General features: G+C 43.3%; 1 protein-coding gene across 2 annotated transcripts in view; it reads left to right on the top strand.

Annotated features, from left to right (window-relative positions):
• LOC140240378 (uncharacterized) overlaps nucleotides 1-24968 on the top strand; it is a 46275-nt gene extending 21307 nt beyond the window's left edge. The window contains exons 10-23 of one of the 2 annotated variants that reach the window (XM_072320148.1): nucleotides 251-385; nucleotides 1925-2044; nucleotides 5273-5735; nucleotides 6123-6253; nucleotides 6440-6545; nucleotides 7190-10009; nucleotides 10323-10525; nucleotides 11072-11240; nucleotides 12124-12269; nucleotides 12815-13079; nucleotides 13710-13958; nucleotides 15384-15703; nucleotides 16487-17953; nucleotides 19507-24968. In XM_072320148.1, coding sequence (XP_072176249.1) covers nucleotides 251-385; nucleotides 1925-2044; nucleotides 5273-5735; nucleotides 6123-6253; nucleotides 6440-6545; nucleotides 7190-10009; nucleotides 10323-10525; nucleotides 11072-11240; nucleotides 12124-12269; nucleotides 12815-13079; nucleotides 13710-13958; nucleotides 15384-15703; nucleotides 16487-17953; nucleotides 19507-21108 — 8196 coding nt within the window. In that variant the 3' untranslated portion in view covers nucleotides 21109-24968. The remainder of the gene's footprint in view (nucleotides 1-250; nucleotides 386-1924; nucleotides 2045-5272; nucleotides 5736-6122; nucleotides 6254-6439; nucleotides 6546-7189; nucleotides 10010-10322; nucleotides 10526-11071; nucleotides 11241-12123; nucleotides 12270-12814; nucleotides 13080-13709; nucleotides 13959-15383; nucleotides 15704-16486; nucleotides 17954-19506) is intronic. The other variant, XM_072320149.1, reaches the window with a different exon arrangement.
• The last annotated feature ends 590 nt before the right edge of the window (nucleotides 24969-25558 follow it).

The raw sequence follows: 25558 nt of genomic DNA, 5'->3' as shown, positions 1-25558 counted from the left end.
TTACTTGAATTTTGTGAGTCTTTAATTCCGTGGAATCAAGACATTAGTGGTACATATAACAAGAAAAAAATATTTACATGCTTTATTTCCATGCTAGTTTCTAGCTGTGCAATTGAAAGATTGGTATACTCTAAGGCTTCTTAATAGATGATATTGTTCTTAGTTTGTATAATGGTAAGTTACACATCCAGCTAGGATAAGGTGGAGTGGGTCTCATGCATGGATTGTAATGTCTCTTTGAATATTCTAGACTGGTGATGGCTTTCCCCCTGGCCAGCCAAGGGCTGCATGGGATGCCAGTGAGAGAGAGGGAGGACCACCTCCCCCTATGGCCAGGGGTCCGGGCCCACACCATGGCAGAGGGCCTCCCAACATTGACCCACCGGTAAGTAGGTGCCCATCATTGGATGAGGCATGGTGGACTGGGATAGACTGTGTGTGAAGACTAACTTGAATGAAGATGTGACTGGCTGTTTGTGTGTTTGTGTGTACGGTTTGTTGAGATGTCAACATGTTTCTTAACTGATCCATATCAAATTGGGTTGCTGTAGAAGGCTATTATGCCCATTACTGCAGGGAAAAGGTGCTAGCACCAGTGTGACTCTCATTTGTGTTTGAAGGTCATGTGAAATTAACATAATAAATTCTGTCATTGCATCTTATTATTTGTAGCTCATAATTTTGGTACTTTTTCCCCACATAATATTTCATCATTCATACAATAATAATTGCTCTGTGTACTATGTAGCATAATCAGGGCAGACACCATGCTGCACTGTTATACTCTGAGTTGAAATCTCTGTCATTTGATGTATTTTTTTTATCAACATGAGGACAATTTCTTTACATTCTCAGAGTTTCTGTGAAAGGTTCATACCAAAATGACTGTATTTGTAGATTTGTAAACCACTTGTTTGTTTTTCACAAGATGCTTTGATAATTGACAGATTATACTTTGAGGTTACACTTCCTGATATGCGTGTGACTGCCAAAATGCTTCAAATTAATTGATACACGTATACAATTTGATTTGCAGTAATACCAAAAGGAAGTCGTATGTAATAGGCCAAAGCATGATTGATTTTGTCTAATCTATAGCATCTAACTGGAATGTTAATTTGTACATTCTGTTTCCTCTGCTGGCATTGGACAGATCACATGTTTTCATTCTTATTTTATGGTGGTTTAGTACAAATTATTTCTATGGACTGTGATATGCCTATACAGAGGGGACATATTGGCTGTTTTATGATAGCTCTTAATTATTCAACAGAAAGAAGCCTTCAGAAAGTACTCCACATTTCTCGTGATAGACTTCATGCATTATCATGAAAGTCAATACTGAATACAAAAGTAGGATTGCACACTGTCCTATCATATCATATATCACTAGTTTTTATTTTGCTTTTAAAATAGTCATTGCTTCTGCAAAATATATCAAAGCTGCCATTGTTTGTCTCATAATTTTCTTTGGGTTAAAAAAAAAGTTAAACGCTCATTTTGATGCATCAGGCAGATCCATTTAGTTGGATACCAAGCAGGCATCTGTGCTATTGTCCAGATTTAGTTCCCCTGGAAATTCATATCGTTGATTACGGAACATTGTCACATAATTTTGTAGTAGCAAGGAACCAATCAGTAGACAGACCTTATCATCATGAAATTCTGTTGATTCAGACAAGCTTGAGGGTTATCTGAAAGAAGCCAGCTTATCATTTGAATCCTCTTTAATATTTGCATAAAATATGAGTACTTAACAAGATCAGGTATAGTATGCAAAGAAAGCGAGGGTGGGGCTACCTAAATAGACTGTCTTCACCAAGGAAGGATGACTTTCCTCCAGAGAAAGAAGGGAGAAAGGGTACTCCAACCGTTTGTTTCCCCCTCACAATGTGACGTGCCTCCCTGACTTGACTCTAAACAGGATTGGAATCGAGGCTCACATGAGCACAGAGGGCCACACCAGCCCCCATCACATGGGCATTTCAGTCGCAGGCCGCCCCAATTTCAAAGGCCACCTCCCCACCATCCACATGGCAGTAAGGTAGACCAAATAACTTGTTGCTCAGCCTCTTCAACCCCCCAACTTCACCCCTCCCCAGTTGTTGTGTTCCTAGTGTGTCCCAGTGTTTAACCCAATATTGTTGTGCATGCACTGAGGGCATATCTCTGTTACTTTTTCCAAGTTAATGAATTAAAGCTTTGTTGCAGTTCTGGTTGATTGCTGCCATTTTCCTGAGATATTTCTTCAATTCCTGCTTGTAGTGTGTTGCATTTATCCTATTGCCAGTTTGTTTGAAGTGCAAACCCGCTGAATTTGGCATATGTTGACTCCTGTACATGCGCCTTGTGTATTTCTTACTGCCTTCATTTGACTTCCAATTTTGTCTCCAAAACCCAGCTCATTCAGTTCCTTTTGTTGAGTGCAAACCCATTTGGTTTTTATGACGTTATTGTAGACAGATGTTCATTTGCATGATTGAAACCTAAATTTGATTGTTCTGTTTAGTGGTGACATATAGTGATGTAATAGCAAAGTGAGACATAAGGTGCTGTGAAGACTGTCAAACAGGGCAGTATAAGACTGAACACATTTCATTGTACAACTTATCTGTATATCATTCTGTTGCATTCATCAATGGGGGGGGGGGGGTATAGATGCAGAATAAAAAGGCCTTGTGGGTCCTTCACAGCCTGCAAAAGCCAAATACATTTGAAGAGTTTGTTTGCAAAAACCGATAAGTCCATATTTGCCAAATGGAGATATCTGCCATTAAAGGTCAAGAAAAATAAAGAGAATAATAAGAATTTTTTTGCTTTTTTTGACCATAACTTCAAAAATACAGCTGTATACGTAGTGTCCAATATATCATTTAAAAGGTATTATTTTGTACTTTATGACAGAGATCGTACTTCAAAATCTTCAAAAATGGACTGTCGGTTTTTGCAAACAAACCCTTCATTTGTATATTGGACTTGCTAGAAAAACTGAAAAGATTAGCATGCACTAATGAGCTTAATCTTCAAACTTGACGTTATTTATGAATTTAAACGTATCTTGATTAGTGATATTCCTGTTCCCATGACTGCAGTGTTAGAGATGCTTTAACTGTTTTTTTTTCTTCTTTTTTTTTTCTTTTTTTGTTGGTCTGCTTGCAGCTATTTGTTAATTTGCAGTGTTAAATTGGCACTTTCCCAGTTACAATGTGTATGCATGCAACTTACTAATCTCACTGTTGCATACAAACGTACCATGGGAATTTGACTGTTTAAGCCAACTTTACATTTTAAGCTTTGTGTTCATGCTGCTTTCTTACCATACAATTTCATCACCTTTTCTTCCCCCTCAGTTGTGTGTTCTCCTCAAGTAGATTGTGAAATGCAGTTTCCTTGTTAACTAGCCATCTAGTTTAGCAAAACAATTTATTATTCACTGGAAAATTCCCATAATGATAATGTAGACCACCTCAACATGAGGAAGTAAAGATAGTATAAATTTTGCTCTAACCCAACACAGGAGTAGGACTTTGATATTAAAATCAGCTGCATAACTTCATTGCATTAGAGCCATATTATTTTGTTAATCACCACCGACCCCCCCCCCAAAAAAAAAAAAAAAAAAAAATAAGAAAACTTAAAAATAAAAGCTATTGAGAAAGTTACAGTAATTTGATATTCTTCAGTACAAAGATATAAATGTTTCATGTTATGCCTGATATGTGAAAAAGAGCAAAGGAAAGAAATATGATTAGAGAAAATGAAAATGATTAGAGAAAATGAAAAAAAAAATGAAAAAAGAAATAATAAAACTATACAAATTCACCTTTCAGAAAATGACTCGAATCATCATACTCTCCAAGGAAACTAAGAAAGGGAAACCATCAGGCACACATACAGTATGGTGGTCTGACGATATAAGTAGATACTCCCAGACACATGGCTAAAGCCATATACAATGTAACTGATAAATATATGCCATGTTCATAGTTCAGTAACCTTTTGTTTCTCCTGGGTACTCCCAGTGCCACCCTGAAACTATGTCGCTCACTCTTTCTTTTTCAATCAACCACTTTTCGCAAAGTGATGATTACAATCCAGTTTGGAATGTTGGATTTACTTCAAAACAGAAAACTTTTTGATTACGAGATTACCTGATGAAATACGTAACCTATGATAACTATCTCATTAGGGTGCGTTCGAGCGCAATCCTGAAGCATACCGTACCACACCATACTTGCGCCAGAGGAGCGCTTGGACACTGCTAAAGTGCGCCGTACCGTACTTAGCGAGCCAAAAGTGGACCACTTCCCAACTTGCTCCAAAATCATACCATATTTGCACCAGAAGTTGGCATGAGCAGAAGGCTTGTAACATGTACATACATCATAATGCAAAGGTTTATTCCTTTGTTCAGGACATCTTAAGTAGCTTAATTGCACCAGGTTGCTGTTTCTACAAAATGTGTGACCCCCTCTAACTAAATAACTCGTGAGGTACGCTTTCTCTACAGAGCACTTGAATGCTCCAAATCTGGCACAGTATGGTACGGTGTGCATTGGATCGGTTCGCTTTGATTTGCTTCTGAGTGCTCAAATGCGGCCCTTGTGACCAGGGATCCAAGATGGGACAGAACTGTGAATCTTCCTGTAAAATAGTGGATGGTTTAGACGAGGTGTCAGTGACGTCATCATGCAATGGCTCAACTTGCTGAGGGGCAAAAACTAGTTGCAATGTTGGCAGGGCAAGTGTGTAAGCTTCCCACATTCCATCATCGCGTGTGATTTTATCAGGCAGGCTGGGCAGGCGGGTATGCAGTACATGCGTGCCGCGCCCTAGAGCTATGCACTTAGTACACACAGGATTTGGTTTTACCCCTCAGGCAGTACATTTTTTTATGTCACTGAACCTCCTCTATTGCAGAACTGCCAAGAGTATCTGATTCCCCACAAGGCTCCAAGATTGCTGAAATATTTATTTGTTTTGTTCTGAAAGTAAAAGCATCCCTGATGTAGAAGTCATATTTGCTGATGACATTCATGTAAGACACAATTATCCTAATGGATTTGGAACATGGTGGATTTGGATGTGGAGACGTTGGCAGCCCCGTCATTGCCATGAATAGGCCTGCCAATTGTGTATTGCAAAGAAATCAAAAAGAGAGAGGGGAAAGGAGAGAGATGAAGGGGGATGGATTTCAAAAAAAAAAAAAGAAAACAAGTTTGTGCATGTCTTTTGACAATTTTTATATGTGTATCCCATGGTTACTCTGCAGGGTCACTCAAGGCAAGCAGTGGATGAAGATGATGACCGATGGCACCACCAGAGGCAGAAGCAGTCTAATGACATGCTGTCAAACATCGAGAGAGCTCGCCAACGCCGAATGGAGGAGGAGAGACGGGAGGAGGAACGCCAGAAGGCTGGAGCGGCGGAAAAACTCCGACAGCTCGATGAGCGAACTGCCCGCGAGCAAAAGGCGCGCGACATGGAGCCTCCAGCGCACCGCGAAATCCAGAAGCGGGACTCTGGCCATGAAATCCACAAGGAGCGAGAACGGGAGAGGGATCTGGAGTTTCGGGACAGGGACCGCAACAGAGAAAGGCTTCGTGATCGGGATTATGACCCGGAGAGAGATCGCAGTGAGATGCCGTATTCCCTGGAGGGAATGATCGGCAAGAGGCAGAGAACAGAGAGTGGGAGCAGTGACGGCTCAAGGCAGGGGCGTGACCGCAGAGATGGTATGTACTGCTCCTTTTTGCTTGACATTTTCTATTTGGGGCAAAGTACTTATGATTGTCAATGAAACATGTAACACTTCATTTCATTTGTAGGAAAATTAGAGAGGTCAGTGTTATGTAAATTTGGGGCAGCATGGAAGTGGAATCTACTTCTTGTCTTGCAAATTTGGTCAAGGGAAAGCCCTTTAAAGGTGAGGTTAGAGTTTTGACACAGTCTTGCAAGTTAGAACTGCTGGCATACTCAGATCTAACCAGAGGCATGATCATTGGTTTGGAAGGAAAGGTGATATCACCCTGATGAATGGTCACTACTTTATCATTGTCATCATGTTTGCGTTCTCTAACTCAGGTAAACATGACTTCATTCAATGTTTCTACCCTGTCCAGGTGGTAATTTTCAAAGGCAACCTCCACGCAACCTTCCCCCAAGGTTCTTAAAGCAGCAGCAACAGCAACAACAACAGCATCAGGAGCAACATGGCCACCAGCCCAGGCGACAGCCTTCCTTTCCCCCACAGGTAGGTCCTATGTCCTGTTGCATGCAGGCAAGTGTAAGGATAAACATTCTTTTCCAATTCATGTTCTGTGTTTGTCTAGAATTTCTGACAGTAAGAATAGAGACAGTATTGTGTGGAATGGAGTTTCGAATGTTTTAAAATCTGCCATGTGATAAGACTCTTAACCTGATGTTCATGTATTTCCAGGACCAATCGTGGCATGGAGGACGAGGAAGTTGGGGTGGTAATGGCCCTACCACGCCCACAACACCACCCTTTGGACAGGATCCAAGACAGTTCAATGCTCCTTCAAGTGAGTCTTTTTAGCATGCAAGGAACATGGCTGAATTTAAGTTCTGAATGATATTGGAATTAAGCAACAGAATCTGCTGAAATCTGGCATGTCCACAGAGTGAATCAAACTTTACCAGTGAATGTCATGAATCAGGTGATGCTAAAATTGTTGCACGCAGTGAAATATCCATATGACACGTAGCAGTCTATTGTGATTGGAGAAAATTTATACCAGCCTTTTGTCAGATTAGCAAAGTATGAATGTGAAGCCCAGTAATAAAATGTCCTGATAGGTAGAATGGTGAGAAAGTGATCACAAGATTCAGAAGGAAAAAAAAAAAGAGAGAGAGCTCGGTGTTGAACCATGTAATGTCACAGAGTTTCAATCTCCTGTAGCAAATAATGGTTAAACTATTTGCTGAGAGATGGATTAAAATGTCCATACCCTGCTTTGTAATGATACCTTATTATTCCTTATCTTAGAATATAGCAATTCCTCTTTTAAGAAGCAGTAATTAAATTTCTTTACTTCCTCCTTGGTGCTTGAAATGTATGAAGTGCTCTCTGTCTCACTTTTTTCTCCAGTATCTTGACCTATTTGAGGTCATGACTGCCTAAATTGACTAAGTGTCAAATTTCTCTTAATCTCATTGTCTGTGATAGGAGTCCACATTCAGAGGCGGAGGGAAAATTCTGAAACCAGCTCCGACGGCCATGACAGAATGAACTACAGCTCTGAGCCAAGGGATGTGAGAGATTCCAGCCGAGAGGGAGACATACCTTCAGGCAATGCAGCCGTTCCCACCAGGGGAGAGATGGAGGAGAGAAGTAGAGGTGGGGAGAGAGGCTTTCGTGGCCCCAGAGGTCCCTATGATGCCCCACCCAAAGAAATCCCAAGGCGACAGGATTCTCAAAAGGAGCTAGATAGTCACCGGAACCAGGAGGCCAGACAGGACTACGGGCCAGAACATCGGCAAGAACACAGACCAGAACTCTGCCAGGATTATCGGCAGGAATACCGGATGGAGCAAAGGCAGGATGCTGGACAGGAAACACCTCCGGACCGTCACCAAGAGGCCAGATCAGACGCAAGACCAGATACAAGACCAGATGGAAGACCAGATGGAAGACCAGATGGAAGACCAGAAGCCAGACCGGATGGCAGGTTGGATGCCAGACCAGATGGACGGTTAGATGCCAGTCCAGAACCCAGGCAAGACCATCGGCAAGAGAATTGGCAGCCAGAACACTGGCAGGGGGACCGGCCTCCACGTGACAGATACCACAGCCAGAACGAAGAGAATGCTGTAGACACAAGGCAAAGTGCACCAGAAAAGAGCAGCGCTGGTCCAAATGTGGAACCGAAGGAACCTGAGGTGAAGGCACCGGCCCAGGTCCAGGAGAAGAAGGAACCTGTGGAAGCCAAGGGTGCCCCACAGGGGGAGAAAGAAAAGAAGAGTAGTGTTCCTCCTCCAATCAATAAAGATGTTGTTGAGCAACCTAAGAGTGGGAAAGTGGGATCTGCTGGAGGGGCTGAAAAGGAGAGGCGACCCCAGAGGGACTCCAAGTCAGTACCAAGTAGCTTGGTCGATATGAAAAGTGGGAATAGAGATAAGTATGATCGCAGCGAGAAGGCTGATCGCTACGACAAGGGCAAGAGACGAGATAGTGATAAAGCAGACATTCATAGTAAGGATGACAAGAACTTTAGAAGAGGAAGCCAGGAGCAAACTGGACCAAAGGATGCTAGCACTAAGCCAAGTGATGGCAAGGACGGAAAGAAAATGGATTCTCAGGGGCCAGAGCCAAGCCGAGCCTGGAAAGGATCAGATGCTAGTCAGCGACTGAAGCTCAAGGAGCCGCCTAAAGCAGATGAGACTCGTAATGTTCAGCAGCAGTCAGAGGTCAAGGAAACTAAAATGGAAGATAAGCAAGCACCACCTGTAAATATTTCAAAGACCAAGGTGACTGAGGATGAAAACAAGCAAGCAGTGGAATCCAAGCCTCAAAAAGAGCCCAAAGACTCTAATCAAAATGATAAAGCTGAAAGAAAAGAAAAAGTTGAAGTGAAGGGAAATGGTGCAAGATCGAAAGATGCTCCATCTGATAAGCCCAAGGGAGAATCCAGAAATACACATGAAAGGTTTTCACGCGATAAGAAGGATGAGAGGAGGGATGATCGAAGGGATGACAGGAAAGATGATCGTGATGGTCGAGAAAGAAGAGATGAAAAGGATGTCCGCGAAAGAGGCAAGATGGGTGGCCGTTCCAGAGGTTCTGATGTAAATAGGAGGCGAGACGATAGAGGCCCACCAAGCAGACGGGATAGAGGGCGCTATGACTCCGCTCCAAGAGGGCGTGGCGGATTCAAGCCATACAGCAGCGGCTTCAGAGGCAGAGGGAGAGGACGAGGAGAGAGGTATGACAGCGGTAGACAGGGTTACCGGAGACCACCTAGAGATGAGGAAGAGGAAGAATGGGATGTCAGCTCTGGGGACGAGAGTGTCGAGAGACAGCCAGACAGGAAAGACGCCCCCAAGTCAACAAAGCCTGTAGAAGCTAGCGGAGCAACAGAAGGAAATGGTCACAAAGCACAGCAGGAAGAAAAAATTGCTGCTGAAGGAGAAAAGCCAAAGGAAGCGGAAGTAAAAGAAGATGCAAAGGAGATGGAGAGAGAAGATGCAGAGAGGAATAAGCTGGAGAGGAGGAATATGCCACGAGGGGAACCCTCCAGGAGGGGAAGAGGCAGCAGCAGCAGTGGTATGAGAGGTGGAGGACGAGGGGGGAGAGGGGGCTCTTCTCGTGGAAGGGGTCGTGAGTCTTACAGCAGGGATGAGCGGGAGGACCGAAGACCCCCCAGTAACAGGGACGGGCCTCAGCGTCATGAGCGGGGCCCTAGAGGGGAGCTGGACGGAGTAGACTCCCGGGAGTTTAGAGGAAGAGGCAGGGAGGAGGATGGTCGGAGCCGATTAAACAAACGGGAGGCACAGGGGAGGGGTGGCTTCAAGCGACCAAGACCGGAAAGACCACCCAGATTCCAGAAGACCCCCCATGGGCGTGGGAGGGTGAGGACACCGCGTGGTGAACACGGGCCAGAGAATCCTGGAAACCGGAGTAAAGATTCAAATGAAAAGAATCCTGGAAGCAGTGGAGCTAGTGCTGACGGTTTGCTGAAGGGAGCAGCAAGGCCACCCCTTCCGAGACAAAACTCTTCTGACCTCAACAATGACGAGTGGGAGACAGCCTCTGAAAGCAGCAACTTCAATGATCACAAACCAAGGGATAAAGACATGCCACAAGATGCTCCCAAGCCTGGCAGTGACAAAGCTGGCAAAGAACCTTCTGCCAGTAACCCTCGCAGCAATGGCAATCCTGAAGGACGTACCCGCAACGACAGGAGGGAAAACAGCCGTAAATCCTCATCCAACCACAGGCAAGGAGGAGAGAAATCTGGCAACCGTGATTCTTATAGATCTGATTACGGTGAGTGATGCTGGAAATAGTGTACATATCTCTTTTTATTTCACCAAAAAGTGATTCTCCCAATAATCATATATGTTACGTAAACATTCCTTCTTTTGTATATTTCTTCACTAGGAATAGTTTAATGAGATGGGGATACTCCAGGCATCTAAAGTCTTAGTTGAATATTGTTGATGTTTAAGTTCTTTAAGATGAATGACTACACAAAACTGAATGTTCCAAAGAATAAAGTAGAGGTGTGCTTTGTTTCCTATAAATTACAATATCAGACCAGTCTATCATTGGCCAGGTATCTTGCAATTGTTTTTTTCAGATCGTAGAGACAAAGGGATTCGAAGCAGCCGTGAAAACCGTGGACCAAGCTCAAGAGGTGGAAGAGGCCGGGGAGAAAGGAAGTCTGACGGTGGGACAGTGGGGAAGCGCAGTGGAGGACCACGCGGGGGATCAGAACAGACTCAAAACCATGATGTCTACACTGTGAATAAGATAGTCCTGAATGACCAACGGCAAGTCACGGTAAGTTGCTCAGAAGATGGCATCTCGTGAGGTTCTTTGAGTCATTTGGCTCATGATTTCATGGGTCTTGATGTAACATGCATGGATAGTACTATTTCGGTGCTTCATCTTTCTCTTGTACCTCATCACTGTATTTTGTATCAGGAGCACAACTTAAAATGAATGAAGTTCACAAACAAAATTGATCTAAAAAAATCGTGAAATATTGAAAGTTGTCTGTGTGGATAAGAACTTGATGCCTCTGGTTAATCTCGATACCAATAATGTGTGGTATCCTCATCTTCTTTTCATGCTCCACTCAGTGTTTGCACATAATTTCTAATTTCTTATATCGTGCTCCAACTTTGAAATGTATTGAGAGCTCCTTGTTCAGTTCTTGGATGCAGTCAGCCATATACACATGTCGAGAAGTATCTCTCCTTCAGCTTTTTTCACAGTGGGATGGGTAGCGTGTGCTCTATAGGGGCTAGTCTAAAGCTTATTCGACTGCATGGAGCCTTTGAGATTGATCCATGTGATGTGACGATTTGGTTGTTCCCATTGTAGGATGCCCTGGCTGCATGCCACAATCGGAGTAAGAAGCAGCCCACACTGGGGAAGCCCCTCGACTCAGCCACACCCGTCACCCTTCCTATGAAGGAGAAGGAAAAGCCAAGGACAGCCATCGAGAAGAATTTCAATACATTCGCCACGTATGACATCAACAACAGCTACGGTAAGCTGACTCTATGTGTGTGAAAGCATGGAAAAGAACAGGAAAAGTTAACATGCAAATGTTTCATTACATCTTGATTTGCACAATCCTTTGTGGTGTCCAGTTCCTTCTGCCATTGTCATTTTATCTTTTATTGTGAGATATCAAAGGTGTACATTGCCATAGACTTGCAGTTATAGAAAATGATCATACGTTTTGTGTTCTTAGTATTTTGATGTTTTATCTAGCTTCCCTCTTAATTTGCTGCTCAGAAATGCTTGTTAAGACAGGTCTTAGAGTTTGCAGTAGAACACCAACAATTTAGTGCACTGTCAACAAGGATGTCTGAAGAATTGTGGTGTTGAAGCTTGTAACACGTTGAACATGAAAAAGAATATTCCAGATACGGAACCAGTGAAATGACTTCCTTGTCGTTACCCCTTAGCAAAAGTACACACTGACTATGACCTGATATATGGAAAGGACTGGTTGGTAGGACTGCATAACAATTGATGGTGCCACCATCTTCTAGAAGAATCTGTTTCCATTTGAACAGAGTAGTAGGTGAAATGCTGCTGCTTCTAGAAACATAAGCCTACATTACCAAACTTACTAGAGTCATGGCACATCCCATGAACTTAAAAAAGAAAAAGAAAAGAAAATTCACTCCTTTCAATTTTCATACTTTCAAAGCCCTTTCCAAATGTCTTGTGCCAATTGGCAGATTTTCAAACTGGATGTCAATATGTGAATGTTGGTGAAATATGGTATTTTCATCATGTAAAGCGTCACATTCAGCTGAGCCTAGGTCATTCAAGCCGTTTTCACGCACTACTGTGTGCATGATGAAATGCTATAGAGTAAAGGTTGATGATGTGAATGTCTTGTATTTCCTCCCATACAGGTGTCGTCGTTGTGGATGATGTTCCGGAAGTCATCGTCGAGGATCCCGATGAGCTGATGACACCGGACGCAGGCTTTCAGCCCGTCCTGTCCAAGAAGCAGAAGGCAGCAGAGTCTGAACGCAAGAAGATGGAAACACTTTCTGAGGTGTGTTATTCATCCATTCATGCCAATGTTGAGCTACCAGCATTATCGACATTACCAGAAGTCTTTATGGGTGTTTGGTGTGGCAGGAATAAAGCACAACTTGAGGGAAAACTGCTTTATTTATGTAGGACTTCTTTTCTAGTGTTACCTTGTGTGAATCCTTCCTTGCTTGCATCTTATTTTTCTCTTTGTTGTCTCCACCCTCAGAATTTGATTTAATATGGGTTAGATGAGTTCTTACATCAAGACATTTTGTCTGTGCATCACTAAAAATGATATTTATGATAATTATTGTTTATGATATAATTATGATTTGAAAATTTTTCATAGTTAATAATTCTAAAAAGTCAAGAGTAGTTACATTGATATAAGAAAATGCTGTCTGCACTGAGGACAGTTTTTGCAGACAAGATTGATCATTATGATGTTTCGAATCAAATTTTTTGTCATTTGATATGGGTTTATTTCTTAATCGCACATATAGGGGCTGTTGTGTTTTAAATGCACCACCCTTGACACTCGCCATAAATGAATTCTTTCCACAGCTGGGAAAGAAGCCCAAGTTAGGCACGCCCATGAAGCAGCGCACCAACATGAAGCTTCCTCCCCGCCTCCGTGGCCAGGCTGCCTCCAAGGATACCGCCAAGGAACCTGCTTCCGCCTCCCCCATCGGATCCGGTCTGCGCACAAATACCCTGAACAAGGCACCAGGAACAAAGCCAATTAACATCAACACGGAGAACATCGCTCCTCTTATGGGGACACCAACACCAGGCGTTTCCATGGCAACCACAGCTGCCATGAGAAAGGGTAAGTCTTCCAACAGAAGCGTGTTCTTTGTAACTGCCTGTGTTATTGGTGTGAAACGTTTTGAGCAGTCTACATGTGCCTCAACAATACAACCTTTGCCGGTTATTGTGATGTAGGTAATGTACGTGCTAAGTCGTAAAAAGACCGAATACATAACACAATTGCATGAAAAGTTGTCATGATTCTTGTACTGATATTATGATTCTTGTACTGATATCATGATTCTTGTACTGATATTATGATTCTTGTACTGATATTATCTGGATAGTAGTATTTGAATAAAGTGGACATCTTTTGAGATACATGTACATATTCAAAGTGGATGAGTCTGGTGAAAAGAACACTCCTGATTTCCTGCAAAAACACCTTGCACCTTATACTTGCCGGTGTATATGCTTGTGTGACTGATCTATGCAGGTCTACCAGAAACTCCCAAACAACTAGCTTGTTGGATCAATGTTGCTGGATATGTTTATTGTAGATTTAGTGCTTCAAAAAGTTGTGGACTACTGTGTGTTTGTGTGCCAATTGCACTATGGGCGACTACAAAATGCAGAAGAATCTAGGGATGTTAGCTCTAAGTAATCGTAACATTTACATTTTGGCCCCCTGATTTGTATTTTTGTGCAGTTGGAGCAGCATCTGTCCCTCCGCCGCCACCAGCAAGCAATGCCTGGGAGAAGCCCCCCTTGCTATCTGCCTCCCAGACCCAGCCATCAGCTGTGACCACCAGCATGGCATCCGTGGCCATGCCAACGTCCAAGCCAGCTGGTACCGAGGGCAAGCCCGAGTCCACCAGTGACCAGCATGATAGTGGTGTGGAGCTGAACAGTGACCATCATGCCTCCAATCCCCCTTCACAGAGGAGCTCCCCTAATGGTCAGTTTTCTATAGTCTCTTCCTCTGGTTTTCTGACCTTTCCCATGCCGCCATGTATTACAATTTGATATTGCAGCCTTTCACCAATTGCCAAGTTTCAGCATTTGACCATGCCAAGTGCATAATTGTAATACATGTGCTGTAAATGTTGATGTTTGGATGTTAATTTTCAACTAGTTATTCTTGGCAAATAGATTTTAGTCATCCATTTAATGGTAGGTGGGTGTTACAGATCTATTAATGCCATGGCAAGTTCGCCTATATCAGGATCAAACTTAGTGTGCTGTGCCATCAACTACATCCCATATCGTCGCTGGGGCGACAAGACCTCGTATCTCAAAAATGTCAAATGTTCAGGAGAGCCAAAAAACATGGCGGCCAAAGCACTATACTGAATGGGAAAGCCGTTCCTTTGACATGCCGTGGTGGCTTCATTTTTTGGGTAAGACAGCTGGGATTTGGACAGGACATCACTTAAAGGCACTCAGTCGTGGCGAGTGGTTTGTGCGGCACGGAGACGAACGCAACACGCTGCCTCCCCCATTCTGTATCAAATGTAGTGACCCCGAATGAGAATAGCGCTGGCTCAATGGGTCAGCGAACAAACGCGTAGGTCACGACAGCGCTCTCTGTGCTTACCTCCTTACCCAAAATGGCTGTCCGAGCGAGCCACGTGAGCTTCCGAATGGACGCACACACTCAGTGCGCATGCGCATGAAGACAGGCCAAAAGAGCCACGCGTTTTCTGGCCTCTCTCCTCCAATCACCGCAGCTCGCGGTGACAATATTTGTGTATGATGCGTACACACACATGCACACACACATACACACACGTCTTCTGGCCTCTCTCCTCCAATCACCGCAGCTCGCGGTGACAATGTTTGTGTATGATGCGTACACACACATGCACACACACACACGTGTCTCAGTGGCAGCATTGTCCCACACGTTTATGGACATACAGTTGTAGCACCGAGAGTCTGGCATTGCGCAATTGCATGCACAAACTTCGGTCGTTCGGAGTTTACGTACCATTAGGGATGGCGATCGGCTGCCTTTAACCGATTATTTGACCACTAATGCAAAAAAGTCATTTTCACCAAAATTTGAGATACAAGGTCTTGTCACCCCAGCGACGATATATAGCATTTGTGGTGGCCACCTTGAGAGAAGATAATTAATGTGTTCTTCTGTCCTCACAGTATCATTTTCAGAAATCCAGTATCTACATGACCATGTAACCATATATTGGTGTGAAACATCTTGATAGTGCTACATGATATATTTCATTGTTTTAGTTGTAGTCAAGAGTTGCATTTAAAGGTAGGTTTAACATGTTCTTGTTCGTTTCTTGTAAGATGCTGTCACATTACTGAAACTGATCATTGATTTTAATTTGATTTCTTGTTCATGGCATCACAACAGGTGAAGGCAAGGCAGAAAATCGAATGGTCTCAGAGTACATGAATGCTGTCAGCCAGCCCAGCAAACATGCGACATCGATGGCTGCCCCCCTCACCTCCCAGCCGGACTGGTCATCGGACATGAAGGCCACGTCCGTACGTCTGCCTTCCGTTGGGCTGCAGAGTGTGGCAGAGGTGGCAGTGTCCAGCAACGGTCAGAGCTACATGAATGTGGGAGGCATGGAAGCAGATGGACTGCTTGGCCGGATGGACCAGGCAGCGGCAAAGGATGATGAGGCTAACATGAGGAATCTCGGAGTGGACATCACACAGTCTACAGGGGTCAGTATCATTTAATATTGCCTTTTGTAGAGGTATAACATAATGCTTGACATCCCTGTGGGAGATATATTTTCCCCAGGAAAACATATAGCTCCCTAGAGACTGTCAAGTGTTCCATTACAATGATAGACAAGGCAATATTTGTTATATAATGTGGTCTACATAAGTATATATTTCATTCAAGCCCTGTCAACAGCCAGTCGAATTCTGGAATTATCTTCAGTGACATGATATCACCGCTAGCAATATTAGTATTTCCTTATGACCAGTCACTGACGAGTATGCAATATATTTCTGTAGACCATTTGTTATCTTTACATATTGCACATTATATATCATGTCATATAAAAGAGGTTAGATGCAATCAACTTCTCAATGTCTCTGCCTCAGATTCAACCTCTTTCATTCAACTGTCATGCACATACACATCATGGTACCATTTCTGTAATTTTCTTCTTCAACTATGTCATGCAGTCTTTTCATTTTATGTTATCACTTCCATGTGGCGAAATAGGCCATTCAGACTACATGTACATAAAATGGCTGAATCATGATCGCTTTAAATTCAAAGTTCATTGAAAAGAAATTCTGTGGAGACTTCATACAGTTTTACAGGGTCAGAAGTTGATATTCTCATCCTCAAGATAATACTTTTTCTTTGTTAAAGAGAGTTAATGCTTATTCAGGTACATTGACATATTTGTCAAAAGCTGAGTTTGCTCTTGTTTGTTGTCATTCTTCATTGTAAAGAACTCTAAGCATGATGTACTTCTCATCCATCAGGTAATTGGAACCAGTGCACCTCTTGGTCAAAGCACTCATCCCCACGGCACGCCCAGTAGACACTCTGGACAGACAGGCATGATGCAGTCCCCTAACCTGCAGACTGACCAGAAGTGGAGCAATGTCCAGTCACCAACGTCCACTGCTGCAACCGATGAGCTGACCATCAGGATTGAAAGTGCCAAAAATTTCTGGGATCAGGAGGAGAGTGCCCCGCCCTCCCAGCCCAGCCTCAGTGAGAGCAACCGATCATCGCAAGCTCTCAACTCCATGACAACCGCCTCATCTGGGGAGCAGCAGCAGCAGCATGTGCAGCAGGTGGATACCAGCAGGGAGGCCGCAGCCATGGGGGACCTAGCCGGCTCCCATCTGGGTCATGCAGGTAACAGCATGCTACCTGTCAGTGGAGCGTCTGGCATCACGTTTGGAAGCTTCCCATCAAGTGACGTGGATCTTGTTGAGAATGACGTCCCGACGTCAGCTTCCTTCAACTCCCTGAATGTCAATGCGAGTTTGAGCACAGATGAAATGGAAGCCAGTGTTCCAAGCAGCAGGGGCTTTGCCCAGTTTTCCACAGCGAATGTCCCAGCAGAATCACCGCCGGAAGTCCTAGCCTCCACTGTGTACAGCAGCAAAGGCCTGTCGTTGTACAACATGCCTGCAGTTACCTCAGACAGCTCTTTCCCAACAGCCACCTTGCTGCAGTCATCCATGGTCAGTCACACGGGCTATGAAAACAAGCACATTGGTGGAGATCAGCAACGCCTGCATCAGCAGCAGCAACATCAGACCTATCAACAGTCTGTGGTTTTGGCACAGCCCTTTGGCATGAGTAGTTCTTTGGGCAGCGGTCTGGCCGGTGGAGCAACGGCACTTCCCGGCAGTAGTCTCGGTGGCAGCATTGGCGGTAGCTCGCAGTCGCTGCTCTCGCAAGGTGCATCGGGCCAGTACTCATTCCAGGGCCACGATACGTCCCGCCTCATCCCGGGCACCCCTGCATTCCTCACTCCAGCGTCATTCCAAGGCACGGTGATCCAGCCACAGTCTGGGAGCCTCCAGTTTGGGCTGAACCAGAACACGGCTCTGGCTCCATCGTCTCCTGCCCCCGGTGCACCCCAGCAGCAGACTCACCAGTCCTACCCTCAGGCAGCTGCCACAGGATTTGTCCCCACCCAGGGTCAGCCAGCACCCCCTTCAGGCCTGCAGGCTGGCTTTGCTCCCATGCTATCTGTCAGCCTCTCCCAACCTCCTGTCCAGTCCCAGACCTTCATCAGTCTCAGCTCCCCATCCTTCACCAGGGCCAGCCACGATCACGGCCTGACATCTGGCCACACGTCTTCGGTCATCATGAAGCCCCAGACAACGTTTGGTGGGAGTCTGACCGGTCTCACCAAGACAGTGGCTAGCGTTCCCTTTGGATCTGTGTCTACTGTCCCAGCAGTCCAACCATCACACATGTATGGCCAGGTGAGAACTCAAAAACTCTTTCTCAGTATGTGAAGTAGGAAAGAAGTTGAGTTCTTTTGACAATTCTGCAGCTACAATGTATGAACAATTTTATGACAAGTAGATTGAGCGGATTGCTGATTAACCCTTGTGTATGATAATCATTGCTAGACTGGAAATTGTTACTGCTCTTTACTGTTTGTTTGCCTTCTTTGATACTTACGTCCTGAAAAAAACCCCAACAACTTATGTACCAGTAATATATATATATATTTTTCATTGTTGGATCTGTTCAACACGTCTAGATTTTGCTAACACATCTTTTGATGATCCTGTTCGTGGACTTTCAGAATATTGACTTACATATGCTGCATATGATGTGGATGTAACGATTTGGCATCAGGCAAAAATCCCCAAAGGTCAAATGCTGCTACTCACTGACTAAAAAATACCATTTCATGGTCATAACTTCAACTTATGACACCATTTGTGATATAATGTGGCTAGAAAGACTGAAGTATGTGGATAGTTGTTGCTAAAACATGACTGCTGACATAAAATGATAAAAGGTCACATGTCAGGTTCAAATCAGCCTGGATTGTTGAATGATGAAATGATTTGGTAGAAAAAAATATGAATATTATGGTGATAAAGATATGAAGTCAAGGGCAAAGGTCATGATGCTAAGATATGATTTTTCAGCCACAATTCCAAAAAGAATAATATGGTTAGGAAGAGATAAATGAATACAGATTAAGTTTTTAAGCACATGAATGATGGCTAGGCCATAAGGTCAAAATGTTCTGCTCACTGAATTTCATCTAAATGTAATGAGAGGCCATACTTTGAGTGATCTATGTTAATTTTAGAGAAGATGGAACATCCCAGGCATCTGATTATAAAAATCTAATTGCTGTGGATTTTTGTTTTTATTTCACATTCTAAGATTGATTCCTATTTGACATGTGCAGGGTAAATTACTGTGAAGCATTTTCATCTTCCATGAAAAAAACAAAAAAACATTTTATTTATAACAGTCCTGGATGAATTCGTTTTAGACACTATGGGAGACAAACAGAAAAAAAAATATTGTTCAATATCATTTTTTTGTGACAGTAAGCCAACAGAAATTACTTATCACATTCATGTTGAAATATTTTCAATATTGTCTTTTTTGTTTCTTGATATACCAAATACTTGTGGATGCCATAAAATGTAGCCTTACTCATCACCTCCCCCCCCCCTCCTCCTTTTCTAAAAACAGAACAAAGAAACTTCATACTGTAAAAGTGGACATTTTTGCAGTGTTAAAATTTTTGTGCATTTCACACAACCAGAAGCCAGCGCAAAAATTAAAGCAGGCGAATATTTTTCCTTGCCATATGTTCCAGTAGTTGATGTCTTGATTCTACGGAATTAAAAACACACGAAATCCTTCTCGCCCGGCCGAGCGCGGAAAATTAGTTGTGCAAAAAGATCCACTTTTACAGTGTTTGTAATTGCTCTACCATTGAATGTGAAGTAAATTAAACGTGACTCTCTTTTACTATGTGTCCTTATTTTTCCTACTACAGCGTGCCACATCTCAGCTTGGAGCTCAGCAGCCTAGCATTATGACAGCCAATACCCTGATGGCGGGGGCCATGCAGCCCACCCCGACCCCAGGAGCAGCCCCATCCCACCACCCTGCTCAGGGCCAGCACACCTCCTTCTTCAGCGGGGGAGCCCCAGTGGCTGCGGCTAACTCCCAGGTTGGTAGCACCAACTTCTTCAACACCCTGCAGGGGAGTCGCTCCACAGGCCTCCAGGCCTCTGTCCCAGCCATGCAGCAGGTGTCTATCCAGCTTCCCCAGTCCACTATCTCCTCCCAGTATCCACTGGCCCAGCCCAGCTACCAGACCTCCCAGCAGATGATCCACCCAATTGGTCCCATGGGGAGTGCCTACGGAGATATTGGCACACAGCCCAAGCATTTGACAAGGAGCATACCATCAGGGTTCAGCCATGAGAGGCAGTCTGTCGTGGATCTCCCATCAGACTTGCTGTCCCGCAGCGAGCCACTGGTGAATCGTGGCAGCAACCTCTCACAGCATGTTGACGCCAAACCGTTCAGCCCTAATAGGCAAATGGGAAGCAGCATTGCGTATGGCAGCAACAAGCCACAGGAAGACAGACACAGCACCTACACTAATAGAATCGGCAGCCATAAGCTGTATGAGCAGAGTTTGGCCAATAAACCATCTGGGTATGGAGCACCTCTTGGATCCATCGGGCCCTACACGGCAGATGACAGAAAAATGTATGCTCAAGCGAAGCTCAGCGGATCAGATACTCAGAGGGCTCTGTCCATGGAGGCTTCAGGGCAGCAGAAACTTGCTTCGGAAGTGTCTGTAGTGTCTGCATCCTCCCCTTCATTGTCAGCAGCATTGCCGTACTCTATGGCCAACATCGTGTCCAGCAGTGGTAGTAGCAGCCAGAAGCCTGTCTACACCCAAGCCTCCACCTCGGCACCCCAGACCTCGTCTGTCTCCAGTAAGTCATCAATTGCTGGTGCTACCCCAGCCATGTCTATCCCACGAGGTGTGGCAAGGAGCGGATCCAACAACCCCCGTATGGCACCTCAGATGTTCTCCCAGGCAGGGCCAAGGATGATGTCTCCCATAATGGGAATTCGTTACCCGCCGCCTCCGTTCCCACCTCCTCCCCGATCACAATTTATGCAGCAGCAGCAGCCGCCAAGGGCTCCTGTAAGTGCTGCCAGCGTCAAAGTGCCAACAGGCCAACAGCCTCCTCTGAAGACCCAGCCCCCTCCTGCTCCCAGCTCCCAGTCGGCACCCATGCCCAAGGGCCAGCAGCAGAGCCAGCAGACAGGGACCTCCTCCTCTGGTCCGGCCTCGAAGTCTTCTGCAGGCCAGAGTGGCTTCCAGTCGGGCAAGAAGTCACTCCAGGGGCTGCCAGGGCTCTCCAAGCTGACCAAGCCTCCCAGCCATTTTAGCAGGAGGATGGCCCCTGATCACAAGATGACGCCAGAGGAGCTGAAAGCAGCTCAGATCAAAGATAGAGAGAATCTCTTGGCATCTACCAAGGCTTTCTTCAGCAATGTGAAGAGCCAGGAAGCTAAGGCTAACAACCAAGAAGCAAAGGAAAAAGCTGACAAATCTGAAAGTGACAAATAAGAGCTTTAGGAAAACAGAGAAAACTTGTTAGATGGAAGCAAAGTCATGGACAAAAAGTGAATTGATTTATAGATTACCCAAGGTCAGTTGCAATGGCAGTGGCTTTTGATATGATGCTGAGTATAACCAAAGGACTCCCAAGAATGTGAGATGAAAGCTAAGATGAGACAATCCTAGATGGAGCGGAATGAGTGAAGAAAGGAAACATGTTCTCTTCCTTGAATTTCCTAGCTGCTGGAACAAGAGAACATTGGTGCATGTGTCATTGATTTGATGTAGCAGAGAGAGCCATTGACCCTGCAGAAAGATGTCAGACGAGGCATGCAGTGACAGCTTAGCGGGAACGTGGCGATATTCTCGGTGTAATGAATAGTCTCCTTTCAGCCCGAGGACTGGTTTAGGTATGTACGGTATCACTGATTTTAAGTTGGTCTTTGAAACCTTCTTATTCAGGTGTGTGTTACTGAGAGTTACTTTGATTCAAGCATGTTAGGTCAGCTGGTGATTTTAGAAAGGACCTTAATTGTCAGATGAAAGTTTATTTGTGAGACTCGTGTGAGAACTTTTGGCCGTAGCCATTGTGTTGATGTCTTGACACATTATTCAGAAGAACATATGTATCCTGTATGGAGTATATATATCACTAAATCTATGACAATGGTACACTGGTTAATGGTATTGTAGTTTAATTGCACTAGATGTTATTCAAGCTGAAAACGTGATTTAGAAAAATCTGTATTTTTTGAAATATTAAGTCAATGTAAATATTTCTGTTAGAGGAAGTTTTGTCTTGAAACCAAACAGTGATACAAGTGTAAGGTAAAATAAGAGGTTTCATATGTGATGTTCTTTCAAGTTTGCAGGTGTGAACAAATAAGTATGCGTTTTTGATATTTGTGGAGATCCATTCTTTTATCACTTGTAGCTTCCATCCAAGGTAGTATTAGGTTTTACTGGAAGGGTGAAATGGCGAGCAGTTGTGCGTTGCTCTTGTATTTATTTTGTAAAGTGCTCTGAACTAGAGTACTCCCCTTGCGTTTGTGTTGCTTATTTAGATTCAAGTTTGTTGATTTCTGTAGCTTGGCCATAGCAACTGAGTTGAGCGTATGACAATTCTGATTTGATGTAGACTGTACAGACGTACAGGTGTCTCAGAGATGTTATCAGATATTTATCAGAAATATTTCATGTCACTTTGCCACCAAGTATTCCACTCTATTCAGAAAACTTAGAGGTACCCACTCTGTCAAATCATATTTTCTGCATTTTCACCAAACTGTGAGCAGTTTCATCTATACTTGTGCTTGCATGTGTAAGAGAGAACATGCGTATATACTTGTACAGATATTTGATGTACATATTTGAAGGTAGAGCCTAATATGCTAAGTGACTGATTCTCTGATTAGTCTCGTGTGGGTGTTTTCCATCTATTCTCCCAACATACATAGGAGATTTGTGTCTATGGAAATTTTTGTTAGGAGGGGCAAAGATCAGAGACATTTGTGTAGCATTCAATGCCTAGTTTGTTCAAACTGCAGCATGGTGTTGTGGGTAGATATGTGGCTTGTTTGTAGCACCAATCTCCCCCTCCGTACAAAAAAAAAAAAAAAAAAATGCAATATTCTTGACAGTCTAGCACCCATGGGGCATTGTCTATGTGGCTATATATTCATGTTTTCATTTGGAGCATAGCACATTGGTGAACTCTCAAACTTAATACAAGTGTTACACAAAATGTCATCTCAGTTGAGTTGTTATAAGTACCTGCTACACTGTATCTTGTGTTTGCTGTGCTCCAGAAAGGAGCATGCAAACACAGGGTTTGTATTATTGGTTACAAAAATTCATTAATGCATTGATGTAAAAAGAAGTACATTGAATGAAATACCAATGGTATTTCTGCTGTCATCAGCCTGTGTTAATACTCTGTACATTTTCCTTTCTCAAGTTGTAGATCATTTACACCAAACTATCAGGCTTAGCTGATGGCTAACATTTGCTTTTGTAGTTCTTGCTTTTTTTACTCATGTGATGAGCCATGCCATTTGTAGACATTCCTTGCTCTTTCGTGGAGCTAGGAAATTGAGATGGCTCTCTACATTGTACACAATTTACACAGAAGAGCTTAACCCTAAAAAGACTGGGCTATTTTGGTAGCTCGAAAGACTGGGGGGGGGCCTAAAGGGCCCCCCCTTAAGAATTCGGCCGTGGATCGCGCGATCGCCGCGGAAATTTGCACAATGGTAGTGTGCGATGTAATCTACAAGATCGTATATTTAAATTTTCCAAAATAGTCTTCTTTTATTTTATTTTGATTAATTATGCTAATTCATGCGAGAAATCAGACTTTTTTATCTAAATCAGTAAATAAAGCTCCAAAAGTGCTCATTTTTGGTCTAGATATTCTTTGTAGCATTCTTAGCAAATGTACTTGAAAAAAAATTCGGTATCAAAATTAATTTCTTATTTATTTTATTGTTTTATGAATTTCTTATGTATTTCTTTGTTTTTTCGACCTTTTGTTTTTGTTGTTTTTTTTCAGCAAAATTTGTGGCAGACCCTTTTTGAAGCATAATACTACTAAAACAAACTGATTTTAGCCATTGATAGTAAAAATAAGCATATTTATGTGAACCATGTGATAAAACTCAATTTGTATTGACTTTGTACACAAAATCGCATTTTTGAGCCATTTTCGGTCTCACATGCATGTACAAAAAGTTATGTAACTTCAGAACCGTACCCCCGGACGTCACAAATATGGTGTCAAAATGTGCGGGAAACTCGAAAGAAAAAAGTCACAGAGCATCGCGGCGAGAGCATTGCGTGTTGCTGAGTAATCGCGCGAAATGTCGAGGGGGGGGCCTTTTAGGCCCCCCCCCAGTCTTTTTAGGGTTAAAGATGTCATGTTTGCTTTGATATTAATTTAATAGCAGCAAGTAGATTTCTCTTGTTTTGATGTGATGGAATGTAATGTGGACTAATAGTGTGAGGTTCTACAACAAAGTTGATGTACGGTAATTCTGTTCTCAAGTCTTCAAAGAAGAAAAGAGTGTGAAATGCCATAGCATAGTCATATTTCCTACTGAGATATTTCTGTCTTTAAAAGGTCTCTCCTCCGTCACGTTCAAAGTTTGTGTGAGGGAAAAGAGAAGCACATGCGTTAATACATTTGGTGCCAACCACAGTTGGCTGAAATATTTATTATGTTGTCTTTTACACAGAGAATGCTCATAAGTGTGCATGGTAGATTTTCTCTTGTAAGCGCTTCTGAGAGCGTTCTGATCTTTCTCTTTCTCTTGCTCTGAGTACAAAGTGCATTTGCCTATTGTAGATTTTTGTTGTTAGATGCGCACTCAAGCACATAATGTTCCCACCTGTTGTAATGGGGAGGGAACGTGTTGAGCGAAGACTAAGAATATATGTATTGTATATTATGATAAACTAGAGCGTAGCACGTGTCTGCTAAGTTGGACTGCATGTGTATACATATTATTCAATTTGGACAAAGCTCTTGTAATCCATCTGTTCTCCACTTTACGTTTTCTGTCACTGCACTGATGCTAATGTATGTATTGGCATGGAAAACACTCTTTCACAAGGTTTTACCATGGAACGAATGCCCGACGTGCGCTGTACATTTTGTCTTGACTTCGAATCGGAGCCATGATTTTTTGACTACGCGTCATGCATGTTGGAAGTCCTGTACATATATTGTGTGTACGTACAGAAACCTTGTGTGCCTCACACGAGCTTGAGACGTGACAAATGAAAAAAAGAAAAAAAACACAACAAAAAAAAAACTTATTGAATAAAAAATGCAATTCCTGATTCGTCCAGTATTGGCGTCAAAAACACAACCAATATCTCTGTGCTTTCATTGATGGTGTGTCGTATGTGTAGGTGTGAATTTATGCTTGCTTATTTTAAACCTGTATACATGTAATGTATTTGTGTCTTTGTGTTTATACACCGTGTAGGGGTTCTTTGTATGTACAGTGTATTTGAATTTCATTCGGTAACATCAAAATCATACCCACAATAAACAATACAGAAATAATGACAGCTAGTATTTTACTCACTTATTTTGTGTGATTGCACGAAAATATGCAAAGATTCTGTAGAGATTCATACAAATAAAAGGTTATTAAAAACCTGCAACCATGTTTAAATAAAAATATCAAAATGAAATACAAGTGTACAGCTGTATTCACTGTGATCAACTTGATAAGACCCGAGCATTCAAAGACGGCATTAAAAGCCTACAGTAAACTTAGTTTAATACATCATGATAACTAGAAAAGCACTCTGAGAGCATAGACCTCCGCCAAGCAGCTACTTTTCACCGATGATCTTGCTCTTGAGAAAAATCGTCCAATTTCCCAATATAGAAGCCTTTGTTACGTCGTAAACCCTAGGCTGCGTGGCACGCCTCGCCCTAGCAGAAACA

The sequence above is a fragment of the Diadema setosum genome, chromosome 17 (assembly GCF_964275005.1).
Source record: "Diadema setosum chromosome 17, eeDiaSeto1, whole genome shotgun sequence".
Classification (NCBI taxonomy): domain Eukaryota; kingdom Metazoa; phylum Echinodermata; class Echinoidea; order Diadematoida; family Diadematidae; genus Diadema; species Diadema setosum.
Note: the sequence above shows the minus strand (reverse complement) of the source record. Positions and strands in the feature narration are given on the sequence as shown.